Genomic DNA, 12,941 nt, shown 5'->3' with positions numbered 1-12,941 from the left:
AAATATTTCAGCAGCTATAATCACACGAAGGTGACGGTCGGAAAGTGCAATTAGTGTCGTAAAAGGTGGATGATGATGAGACATGATGGACAGAAAGTCAGGAAGAGGACCAGGGTGTGGAAGTGTAAGACTAGGTGGTGGAAGATGAAGTCACTGACCAAACCTGTTAAGTTGACATGCATGGCGATGACAGCAGCGCAGAGTGGGAGGGAGGCAGAGCACCACAATAGGCAGGAAGAAGCAGTTGGCCACAGACACGAGGCGGGCAACTGTTCCCCAAAACACCAATACCAGGGAAGTTGCCAGTCCAACTGCTAGGTCTTCCTGAGTCTGGCTCTTTTTTAACACTAGAACTACCGCATGTTTCATAATACCTATAACTACCATTAGAGGTAATTTTGACCCCCATTCAAAAGTACTGACTCTGGAGTAAAAATAACTTTTTTTTTGCCAACAAATTAAAGAACATTTATTTTAACTTAGTAGGAACAGTGTTAAGATCAAGTACAGCAGTTTAAATGCATTTTCCTTTTACGTGGTCATAGCATGCGGTGTCCAACAGTTAACACAAACAGTACTTTCTTCCACTTTCCCAGTGCATTTTCCACAAACTGGTTTGTTACAGCTTGCGCAAGTTTTAATTGTTTTGTTTTCGTTGCATCTTCCAACTCCACATTTTCGACGCTTGCGGATTTCTTTTCCTTTTGTTTGTAGTTCAGACATTGCGGATGATGGGCCACTTCTTGATTCCAAATAATTCTTGTGAAGGTCTAATGCCAGCTGAAGAATGAACTCCCGTCTGCTAATTTGACTCCCAGTTGCTGTTTTATAGAGTATTGTTGCGTTTATAGCTGCTAAATCAAGTACATTACAAAACACCTGAACAGGCCATCGGCGGCTTCCAGATTTTGTGGTGTACTTTCGAGCCATCTGGTCTACTGTGTCCACTCCAACCTTTGTTTTATTGTAAAATGTTACCGTTTCCGTTTTTTTTTTCTTGTCGTTTCCAACTGCTACATCTGGGTGAAGACTACTGAGCAAAATGACATTCTTATTTGGTTTACCTTGGTAAACTGTAAGAGTGATGTCACCATTCTTCATCAGAGTAGTCTCATATGTATTTGTTTGTAGGTTTTTTGCCAAAGATGGAATCTCTTTTCTTGCACGGTTCATCGTTCCCACAATGCTTGTTCTCTTGGCTTTCAGTGTATTGGCAAGTTTCAATGAAGTGAAAAAATTATCTGTAGTAACATTTCTTCCCTTGTTCAAAAATGGATCCATTAGTTTGAGAACAATGTGTTGTGCAAGAGACCGGTCGTTGTTCATCTTTTCCCAAATATGGAAACCTGTTGCAGAGGTATTTGGATTCTACGTCAGCTACCAGCCAGAATTTTATTCCAAATTTGTCCGGCTTATTGGCTATATATTGGGTGAAAGGACATCTTGATTTAGTTGGAAAAAGCTGTTCATCAACTGTCAGGTTTTGTCCAGGTTTGTAACACCGTATACAATTTCCAATGACGCGATTCCACACTTCAGAAAATAAAGCAAACTTGTCATTCTTCAATGTATCAGATCGGGTGGATTTGATGTCAGATTGTACAAATTGCATCAATTCTTCGAACCTACTTCTCGGCATAGTGTCTTGAAAGAAGCGAGGACCCCAAGTACTTGACCACAAGGTTTTTACAGAAAGACCATTTGCATTATATGCGCCCCTCGCATATAATATTGCAGTAAATGCATCAAGCTCGATTAGAGAAACTGTCCATTTATCATCTTCAAGTTTCTGATGAGCCTCCATTTCTGCACACTTTTTTATGTGGCGAAGTATAGGTTCATCAATTAGCAACCTCCATGCACTTGATACATTCCCATTGATGATCTCCCGTTTGGCATAAGGGGTGGGTCCAGCTGTTTCTCATAGAATGTTTTGTTGGGACAGTCGGCCAGTAGATGCAGAAGCAATTGGGACAACTTCCCACACAGTTCCATCGCGACAAGTCTCTTTATGACCCACAGCAGGTGGAATGTCCACTGTACCTTTCTTTCTCCCTCCGTATCCAAAATATTGTGGTTGGGTCCCTCTTCCTCTACCTCTCCGCAATTGTGGTGTGGCCGTACATCTTGTTGACGTAGTAGGACGTCCATCATCCTCTCCAGAATCTTTGGTATCGTCAATTATGTCACTGTTACTGCTTGAATCTGATTCTTCGGAAATATCATGAGGAAAATATTCTTCATCAGACTCTGAGTCTATTTGTTCCTGATTTTCTTCTTCTGACTCATTTTCAGATAAATTCTGAAGACATTTCAAAATTTCATCACTTGTCAGACCCCTCTGCTTACTCATGCTTCAAATATACGTCGCAAAAAGGGACTTGTAAGATCGTAGAAGTAATAAAACGACACTGTACAAACATGCAGAGTTGTAGCTTCAACTGTAATGTTTGCTACTGAAGTACAGACAGAAATCGCTAGAAGAGACATGGATCAAACATGTTCAGACAAGTTTAGACAAAACAAAATGCTGAATCATCCCTGATATGCAAAGACACAATTACACTCTACAACTAGGGAGAAGCACTGTGATTTTCTGTACTCTGTAATATTAGGTGACTTGCCTACTACTACTTTTATGTATGGGGTCAAATTGACCCCTTCAGTACTTATAGGTATGAATTGTAAAATCCGGGCCCCTGAAAAAATTACAATTCATTTTTGTGTCCTAAAATATACACTACCATGAATAAATAAAAGTCACAAAAACTCAGAACTCATTTGTTAAAATTTTAGAAATTATAGGAAAAATAAATAGCAAAAGGGTCAGAATGACCCCTCCAGTAGTTCTAGTGTTAAAGACTGTCCAGTTAACCCCAAAAAGGCCACTTGCAACATCTGCTATGCCAGCATCAGCAGGGGCAGCAAAACTACCAGCCTAACCACCACCAGCATGCTCAGGCACATGACAGCAAAGCATCCGACTAGTTTGGCCGAATTCCAGGGTCTAGAAAAAGTGTCTGCGGGTAACACCACTGCCTCTTCCCCTCTTGTATGTGCACACCAAGCCTCCGTCCATGATGCAGGCGAAGATGCCTCCCACCCTGCACCTGTCGTTGAACACTTGCAACTATCACAGTCAACAACCTTGTCCACGTCCTTGTCCCAGTGCCGCGTTCAGTTGTCCCTACCCCAGTCCTTGAAACGCAAGCGCAAATACGCAGCCACCCACAGGCCACAATACTAAACTACCACATTTCTTGACTGCTTGCACTAGAAATTTTGACTTTTAGGTTCGTGGAGGTGGAAGCTTTCCGCAACCTCATGGCTCCTCAAAGTGTAGCGTTCACTGCTTAATGAATCCCTGAAATAGAGCAGGGTCCAAAGCCGGGTACAAACCTGGCAGACTGTTGAGGCACATCCGAAGTTGTTGCCGCTTTGGTAGATGCGTATGCTGCCAAAGTAGTCATCGTGTGTAGACGGGTCTTTACTATCCGCAGGAAGGATAGGATCTTGTCCTGTTGGTCTTTCTGGTGAAAGACCACCTGGTACAGGTCAGACAAAGAGAGCCTGACAGCCAATGGATTCTATGGCCTGTGCAAACTGTAATGGACTGGGTGGTGGAACCACTGTGCCTTGATCCGAGGAGAGCCTGGAGGGGCGTGACTAGGTGCCTCACCAAGTCAGACCTCGGATGCACAGCGGCTTTTGATACCGCGATCCGACTAGAGATGAAGGAGGCGGGACCAGGTGCTACACCAGGACTGACCTCGGGTGGATGGCAGCTGACCTTCAAGGGACAGGAGGCAGGAACGGTAGAGTTGTCAAGCACTGGCTGGCACAGCTGGTACAGTGCCCGGCATAACAGACAGGCAGGCAGGTACTGGTGGACATGACTGGTATCCTGGTAGGCAGGTGCAGGCGGACACGGCTGATATACCGGCAGGCGGGCATGGATGATTACCAGACAGGCAAACTGGCATGGCTGATATAGAGGAAGGCAGGCAGGCATGGCTGATGCACAGTATATAAGAATATGAGCACTGGGACCTGAAAACTAACAAGCGTGATACAAACAGACTTACAACGTTGCACAGGCATCTTCCATCAGGTGGAGGTGCCTTAAACAATAAGTATCTCCCAGCCAGAAGGCTGGACCACGCATGCACTCTAAGCACAGTGCCCATGGTTCTGCGAGCTGTGCATAGACCCTGGGCAGCAGCAGCCGAGGAGGAAGGAAGATGCTTGGCCGCGGCGGTGAGTCTGCATCTCTGCTGGGAGAGGGAGGCAGAAGGCCGAAACACCGGCGTTAGTTATTCCATAATCCCTTCTAAATATGTCTGTAGTGTAGTGCCAGTGCCTTAAAATACTTACCAATCAGCAACTTCTCCAGTTTCCAGGGGGCTCTGGTCCTCTTCTGGCACTCTGAAAAAAAGACTCGCCGGATCACACAAAGATTTCACAATATTAACCCAGTGTGTCGTCAGTGAGCTGTACTGTCACTAGCCACAAGCACTTGTCCACGTGTCCCTGTCTGTGGTTAGGTGGTCCTTCCCAGTAACTGCGTTGGTGAGGGTACGGGTAATGTTCTGGGACCCATGCTCCTATAAGGCAGGGACAGCACACCAGGAGAAATAGTGGCGGCTGGGGACCGAGTGCCGAGGGACAGCTGCTGCCATCAAGAACTACGGGAAACATCTGACCTCTGTAATTGCAAACAATGGTTTCAATAGCAAATATTAAGTCCTGTTTTTCTATTGTATCAAATACTTATTTTGTGCAATAAAATGCAAATTAATTATGTAAAAATCATACAATGTGATTTTATGATTTTTACTTTTAGATTCTGTCTCTCAGAGTTGAAGTGTACCTACGATAAAAATTACAGACCTCTCCATTCTTTGTAAGTGGGAAAACTTGCAAAATCGTCAGTGCATCAAATACTTTCCCCACTGTGTGTGTGTGTATATATATATATATATATATATATGTATATATATATATATATATATGTATATATATATATATATGTATATATATATATATATATATATATATATATATATATATATATATATATATACACATATACATATATGAAAGAAATAAGGAGAATTTACTACCGCGTTTGCACTAACTAGATGTATTAAGCTATGTCATAAAATTGACCAATTGCACACATGGATCTATGTATGCAGATAAAGGTAAATTTGATTAATTAAATGCCCGGTTTGCTGGACCTTAGACCTTTGTGGCACCTGTAGTGCTTCCCACCAGTGGATCCTGCCTGTAGAGTACAGATTATACACATGTATGGGTAAATCCCTTAGTGGTGGCTTAAACAACAGTGGTAAGTCATAAGTTAATTGTCCAAATGTAACCTGCACTGGGCTGAGGTGTATCTAGGTCTTCTAGCACCCGGGGCAAGAATTCAGTCCTTCCCCAGCACATATGCGATTTACACACTAAGGCCATGTCCCCATTATCAGTATTTGGTCAGTATTCGGTCAGTATTTTTTCTCAGGAGTGAGACCCAAAACCAGGAGTGGGTTATAAATGCAGAATTGGTGACTTGTTTCTATTATACCTTTTCTCTGATTGTTCCTCACCTGGTTTTTCTCCCACTCCTGAGAAACAATACTGATTGAATACTGATCAAATACTGATAATAGGACCGTGGCCTTAGTCACGTGCCGACGAGCTGCTATTCCTAATTCTCTCTGAGAGAAGCAGGAAGAAAAGCTCGTTGTCACTTGACCGTAAGTCTGAAAATCGCATGTGAGTGAAGTGGTCATGTGATGACTGATGGAACCTGCAAGCAGAGCTGAATCCTGACAGTGAGGATATTAAAAGCTGTCAGGATTGGCTACAGGGCTTCATTTTATAATTAATGGGCTCGTCCAGATTTGAGATGAAAGTCTGCAATCACTGTGTGTGACTGCAGGCTTCTGAATTCTCACAGCGCATGCACTGCACACATTTAGGATTCTCCCTTGCCGTGGCAACAGTGGACGGTCATGTCACTACAAGTATGAGATTTGTATACTTCTGGCCACATTCCGACTAGACGTGTCCTGCCTCCCTCAATTAATTTTCATTGAGTGAGGCCACGCATGTCTAGTCAGCATGTGACTGCATGTAGACAAATCGCCGGCACGAGAGAATCTGGACAGTGTGCAGTGTGCACTGTGAAAATTCAGAAGTCTGCAGTCACATAGAATGACTGCAGACTCATCATAAACGTGGACAACATCTTTAATGCTCCTAACATAAATAAAAATAAAAAAATGTCAGCATCATAAAAGACATTTACATCCAGGTACCTTATAGATGACGTTGTCTCTGGAGTCATTCTCTTTCTTTTCTTCCTCTTGCCGAGACGCCGTGATGAGTTTTCTCATCCACAGCCGTCTCTGCAGACTTCCATCTTCTCCGGTCTTCTGCAGAACATCCCCACACGATGCCTTGAAAGATAGCAGAGTCATTATAATGCTCCTGAATACAAATATCTGCCTTATGCTGAGCCCCTGAATAAATAATTGCCCCTCACTATATTCCCTGCACAAAATATGACCCACACACTGTCCCTCTTATGGTACCTGCTCTCCACACTGCCCCCTCCTTTCCATACTTGGTCCCCTCTTCACACTATCCTCACACTGTGTCCCCCCTATAGGGCTCAGTCTCTATACTGTGCCCCCTCATCACACTCCCCAATTAGCATACTGTTCCCTCCTGGCTGTGGCCTTACACTGTCCCCCCATGCTATCCCCCACCCACTACTAAGTCTCTATTCTGTGCCTACTCACACTTTTCTTCCCCCATACTGTCTCCTCACACTGTTCCCCTCAATAGTCTCCTTACACATTTCCCCTACCTCCTAATATTTCCTCCTCACACATCCCCCCCAACTCCCCATACTGTGTCCGCACACATCCCATCACCCTCGCTTCCCATACTGTCTCCGCACACATTTTCTCCCTCGCTACCAATAATGTGTCTGCACCCACTCCCCACTCGTTCCCAACAGATTAAATCTCCCCTCCACACTGAATAAATCTTCCCTCCACACTGAATAAATATGGACCCTGCACAATAAATAAATAGCCCCCTGAGCAATGAATAAATATGCCCCCTTGCACAATTAATAAATATGCCCCCCTGAACAATTTATAGCCCCCTGCACAATAAATATGCCACCTTGCACAATTAATACCCCTCCTGCACAATTAACCGCTTCCCGATCGCCCACTGTACATAAACGTCGGCGCTGCCTGGGCTCTGTGCAGCGCCGACGTTTATGAACGGGTCCTGCAAGTGCTGCGGTTGCGGTTCAGAGCGACAGCTCTGACAGGGGACATCATCGGGACCTGATTGGATCAGGTCCCAATGATGTTAACCCTTTGCTATCTTCTATATGCCGCCATCTATAGTGATCGCGGCATATAGAAGATAGTGAGAGGAGAGGGGGTCGTCCACTTACCTCTCCAACGGACCCCTGATGCCTTCCAGGACCTGCCATTGTTATGGCAGCTGGAGGTCACATGACCGCCTCCAGATCTGCCATATATGGTGTCCTGCTGAGCTCAGCCTGCAGCTGAAGTCCAGCAGGAGACAGACAGTGTGAAACTGTCAGCAAAGTTCTCATGCAATGTAATACATGTCTATTACATTGCATGAGAACAGTGATTAGAAAAATAAAAATTAATGTCCCATACAGGGACTAAGTAAAAATGTAAAAAAAAAGTCTAAAAAATGTTTTCAAACTGTTAAAAAAAATCACAAAATAACTAAATAAAATATTAAACCAATAAATCCGTATATTTATGCAAAAACAAAAAGAGTACACATATTTGGTATCGCTACTCACAGCGTGCTCCGGCTGGAAGTTGCGCTGCTAGCCGACACCGTGCACAGGGGGTGAAGAGGATGTGACGTCACAGGTATGCAATTGGTCAATTTTATGAAATAGCTTAATACATCTAGTTAGTGCAAGTGCGGTAGTACATTCTCAGTATTTTTTTTTTTTCGTTTTTAGGACAGGTTTACACACAGAGCCTGCATCACTACCAGCAGCTGCACACAGTTTACTTAGTGTAGCGCAAGTGTGTATCAACTTGTTCTCAATAAGTACTTTTTTGTTGATTTGTGTGTTTGTATATATCATTCTAGGCCGTGAACAAGTTCTATGGACTGAAACGTTGGCCTTACCACTTGTACAGAATTTTTGCTGCACTTTTTCTTCAATTAAACTACATATCAATTAATTTTAATGCAGTAGTATTCTATGATTTATTGCAAAATGCGGACACAAGTCAGCTTATTCTGAAAAGTCACCTGAAACAACACATAGGCCCCAATTAATTTGCGTTTTTAAACCACTTTTCTCTTTTGTCTTGTGGTATTAGTTGCAGCTTTTGGAACTATGTTAATCAGAATGGTGCAAAGTTAAAAATGTACTTTCTTTCTATCTTGTCCTGCTTTTGCAATTCAAAAATATACCAGGGGGAAAATTGCACCAAGTTCTGAATCTATCTTAAACATCTGGAATTACAAGACTCCACCCACAAAGCAGAAAAAAACGGCGTGCATATATAAAAAGACTTAAAAAAAGGCACAAATAAAATAATGAACTGAGTATAAACATACAAAAAGTCAAAAAATACACAAAACTAGACAAAAAACATACCTATAGGAAATTATGAATTGGGGCCTGAGTTTTAGGACATTTATTTTGAGCATGTTGTAACTTTCTATCTGTTATATTTCAGCTTGGTGACTTGATTTCCCTTCCTGCTGACAACCCGCCACCACCCGCAATCTCTGGCCACGTAAGTGTTGAGTTTAACCCAATGTTATTAAGACACTTAGACTTGAGTCACATGAGCATATAAAAAATATTTTTGAAAGAAATAGCAACATGCTGCAATTATTTTCACAGACAGATTCTGTCAATGAAAAAAATGAGTAATCAGCACTGCCCCACTGAATAACATCGGTCCGAGTGCTATCCGATAAAAAATCAAATAGCACTCGTACGATTTATACGGTGGTGTGAGCGAGCCCTTAGAATTTGTGTAAAGCCTCTTACAATTTGTCTGATTTATATAAGGGATAAGCCTTTATGTTATATGCAGAGAAACAAAAAGTTAACATAATTTTCATAATTTGAAAAATTCTTGTTCTGCCATACACTAAAAATTTTAGTGTTGATCTGTTCAAATTCATTGTTATCAAAGGTATGTATTGACGGGGTGAGATTCATTCCAAAACGCTCTGGAGCAAGATGTTGCAAAGACTACAATGGGGCCGGTCAGTTAATGAGATATACTCCAGTCACCACATACTATGTGTGTGTAGTGGTAAGGGAGACTAACTGGGGGGAAATTCTGTATTGCTGCCATGGCGACCAAGTCCGGTGGAAATGGGTTAAATTGTGGTGTGTGAGGGCGGTTAATTCTTCAATGTGATAGAGCTGGTCTATTTTGAGGAGCAGTTGTTTCTGTGCTCCAACAATTTTGAGTGTTGGTTGTGCGCCACAATGAGGGTATTAGAAGTTTGCTGGCTGCTAGTATAAATGAGGTTAACTTAGATAAGAATTTATTGTTGGCATTAACTGGGATGTTTAGGAAGACTTGTTCTGGAGTCAGGGTTGTGCGAGAATGGAGTAGTTCTGTTAGGATTTGGGAGACACCTCTCCAGAAGTCCCGAATGTTCGGGAAGGACCACCATATGTATAGATAAGATCCTTTGTCTCTACTGCATCTCCAAAATTGGTCGGGTGTGGTTGGGAACTACTTGTGAATCTGGAGAGGGGTTGGGTAACACAATGTGAGGGTCCATGAGAAAAGTTGTAGATGCGTGTGGTCTGGGCTTCCGTGAATGATATTTATAAGTCTTTCTCCCATTTTAAAATGAAGGCTCTTTTCAGTGGTGTGTCCCATGTGAACAGTAGGTTATAAAGAAATGAAAGGATTTTTTTGTGGGGTCATGTTTGTGAACAGAGAGATTCGTATGCAGTGAGTGACCTGAATGGGTCGCCATGTGTCATGGCAAGAAGCACCAAGTTTTTTAGAGATTCATAGTGGAGAACGGTGAGGTTGGACCGTGTGTACAATGCCTTCATTTCCTGGTAGGTTATAAAGGTGCCATCTTTTAATAGGTAGTCTATTAGAGGGAAGGGGTATGGCCCACCACGATTGTTGTATGTGATAGATGCCTCCAAGTTTGGTTCCATCAGATCCGACACTTGAGTTAGAGGGAGAGGGGAGGGGAGAGGATGTCTACGAATTACTTCCAGCATTTAATAGTGGCGCAGGTCAGTAGGTTATGGAATGTTATTTTGTATAGTGTAGTGAGGGAAGAAAATAGTATTGCGTGTAGTGGGATGGGGGACATGTGTTCTACTAGGGAGAGCTAAGACTTCCCTTCTGGCCTTCTAGCCCAGTTGACAATTCTAGTAAGTAGCGCGGCCTGATAACATGTGTGTATATTGGGGGCTCTCACCCCCCCTGTCTTTGGAGAGTGAAAGGGTATGTGAATTAAGCCTCGATCTGTGTTTATTCCAAATGTAATGAAAAAAGAAGGAATTGACCTTAGATAGGTATGTTTTTGGTATTGGGATGGGAACCATATGGAATAAATAAATAAACTTAGGTAGAAGTATACTTTTTATTAAGTTTTTCCTGCCAATCCAGGAGAGGTAAGGGGTCCTCCATAATTTGACGTGCTCCACTACTGTAGGTAGAAGGGGTTTATAGTTTAGGTTAAAAAGATCTCTGGGGGACTTGCCAGCCTTAATACCTAAATATAAGATATGGCTGAGGGGCCATCTAAACCGGAATTGAGTTTTATAATGGTCAGTGGTTTGGGGATGTTTATACCCAGGATCCCCGATTTGGACAAGTTTATTTTAAAATTGGACAGGGAGCCATACCATTCTATAATCTGCATGAGGGCGGGTATGCCTCTGTCTGGTTGTGTCATTATGACTAGAAGGTCGTCGGCGAAGGCTGCAGCTGTATGGGGTGTTCCTTGTAGATTTACGTCCACTATGTTATGACACCGCCTACTTGATTGTATTAGAGGCTCCATTACCATCACAAATAGAAGGGGAGAGCGCGGGCAGCCCTGTCTTGTTCCATTAAAAATGGAAAGTGGTTTGGTGAGAGTCATTGAGTTTAATTTTAGCTATGGGTTGTGTGTACATTTGGAGTATCGCAAGAAGACCAACGGGAGTTTATGCAAATTAGAGTACTGCATTAGGTGAAGAATACGTAAGGCGTTGTCTTTGTCCTCTTTTCCTTTAATAAAGTTTGTTTGATCTGGTGATATAAGGATTGGCAAGTAATCCGCAATGCGTTTTGCCAGCATGCTAGAATATATTTGAGCTCCACATCTAAGAGAGATATTGGTCTATAATTGCCGCAACATTCCGGATCTTTACCCTTTTTCTGGATGAGAGAGATATGGGCCTCTAGGGTTTGTGGTGGGAAAGAGATATCCCATTGGATGGCATTGCACATGTTGAGGAGGTAGGGTTCCAATGTCTTGGAGAAGGCTTTGTAATACTTAATTGGTAGACCATCTGGGCCTGCTGTATTTTAATTAGGGATACCATCAACTTGGAAGCCCTAATGCCGTGCCCAAACATGCGATTTTTCCAATTAAGATAAAGCTTAGCAGAGTGTTTGTTAAATATGTCTTTTAATTGTTGACGCTTGGCGGTAAGGGTCTCCAGAGTCTGATGGGCCAGGGATTTCTTATGTTGTAATTGTAGTGCGGATATGTCTTCGTAAAGGTTTTGGATGTTTTTTTTTTGCTCTGTTTGTTAATGTGGGATGCTATAAAAATCAATTCCTTTCTGACCACCGGCTTGTGTGCTTCCCAGAGAATTGGGTAGCTGACCTCAGACGTTTAATTAGTTTGAGAGTAATTGGTTAGTGTGGTGGTGACACATTCTCTATCATCGTCAACGGTGAGAATCGATTAATTTAACCTCCATGTGCGATAAATTGAGTATGGTTTGAGAAGCAAAAAACTGTCAGATGCTATCGAGTGATCTGAGTGTATCATCGGGATAGCAGGGACCTTTGGATGAAAATATAATCTATCCTGTGGTAGGTGTTGTGGGGCTGAGAATAAAATGTATAGTCTAGGTAAGTGGGGTGAAGGCTTCACCAGATATCTACGAGTGTCAAGAGAGTTCAGTGAGCTTTTAACTCGGGATAAGTCACAAAGGGATATATGGGTCTTTGTGGATGTGGAATCCAACATGGGGTCTATAGTAAGAGTATGAGGTCTCCTTCCAATATTGGTGAGCCCTCCATGAAGGATCAGAATCTATTTAGTGTAGATAGTATCCATCTGATTTGTTTCTTCTAAGGGTATATAGGTTGCCAAGTGATACCAGGGAACCCGCCAGGAAGCCTTTTACAAATATGTAGCGTCCTTCTGGACCAACAAAAGTCACAGAGTAAGAAGGGGGTATCTTTAGCAAAGGCAATAGATACCCCTCTAGAACCTTTTTGGGGAGACGTAGCATGTTATCACTGGTTATAGTAGGCTTTTTCGAAGAGAGGAGTTTGTCAGCCTGAAAGTGGGTTTCTTCAAGCAATAATATGTCAAAACCTTCTTTCCGGAATCGGGCTAGCGTCTGGGATCTCGGGATGAGGGAGTTAAGGCCCTGTGTGTTGAAGTTAGCAAGCTTGAATAATTTTTGTTTAGCTTCCATGACTAATGGATTGGTGTGGAAGTTGTCTGCCGTCGAAGGTGACTATTTCGGGCCAAGATGGAAGTGGGGTACAGAGGGGGGAAAAATGTAACATTTAGAACATGTAAAACATATTTCATTTGTAGTATCATATAACACCATATTATAGGGGAATTATTAAACATTTCAACAGTCAAACATAGGGGAAACGGAGTTGGTGCCAGAGATG

The 12,941-nt window shown here is 42.6% G+C and overlaps 1 protein-coding gene across 2 annotated transcripts in view; it reads left to right on the top strand.

The window, feature by feature from the left end:
• The window catches only part of COL15A1 (collagen type XV alpha 1 chain), a 904,466-nt gene that overhangs the window by 726,710 nt on the left and 164,815 nt on the right, over positions 1–12,941 (top strand). For both annotated transcript variants that reach the window (XM_073678442.1, XM_073678441.1), the window contains exon 37: positions 8,772–8,831. In XM_073678442.1, coding sequence (XP_073534543.1) covers positions 8,772–8,831 — 60 coding nt within the window. The remainder of the gene's footprint in view (positions 1–8,771; positions 8,832–12,941) is intronic.

Source organism: Phyllobates terribilis, unplaced genomic scaffold (genome assembly GCF_046119375.1).
Source record: "Phyllobates terribilis strain yellow unplaced genomic scaffold, ASM4611937v1 Scaffold_4__5_contigs__length_816908805, whole genome shotgun sequence".
Taxonomy (NCBI): Eukaryota; Metazoa; Chordata; class Amphibia; order Anura; family Dendrobatidae; genus Phyllobates; species Phyllobates terribilis.
Note: the sequence above shows the minus strand (reverse complement) of the source record. Positions and strands in the feature narration are given on the sequence as shown.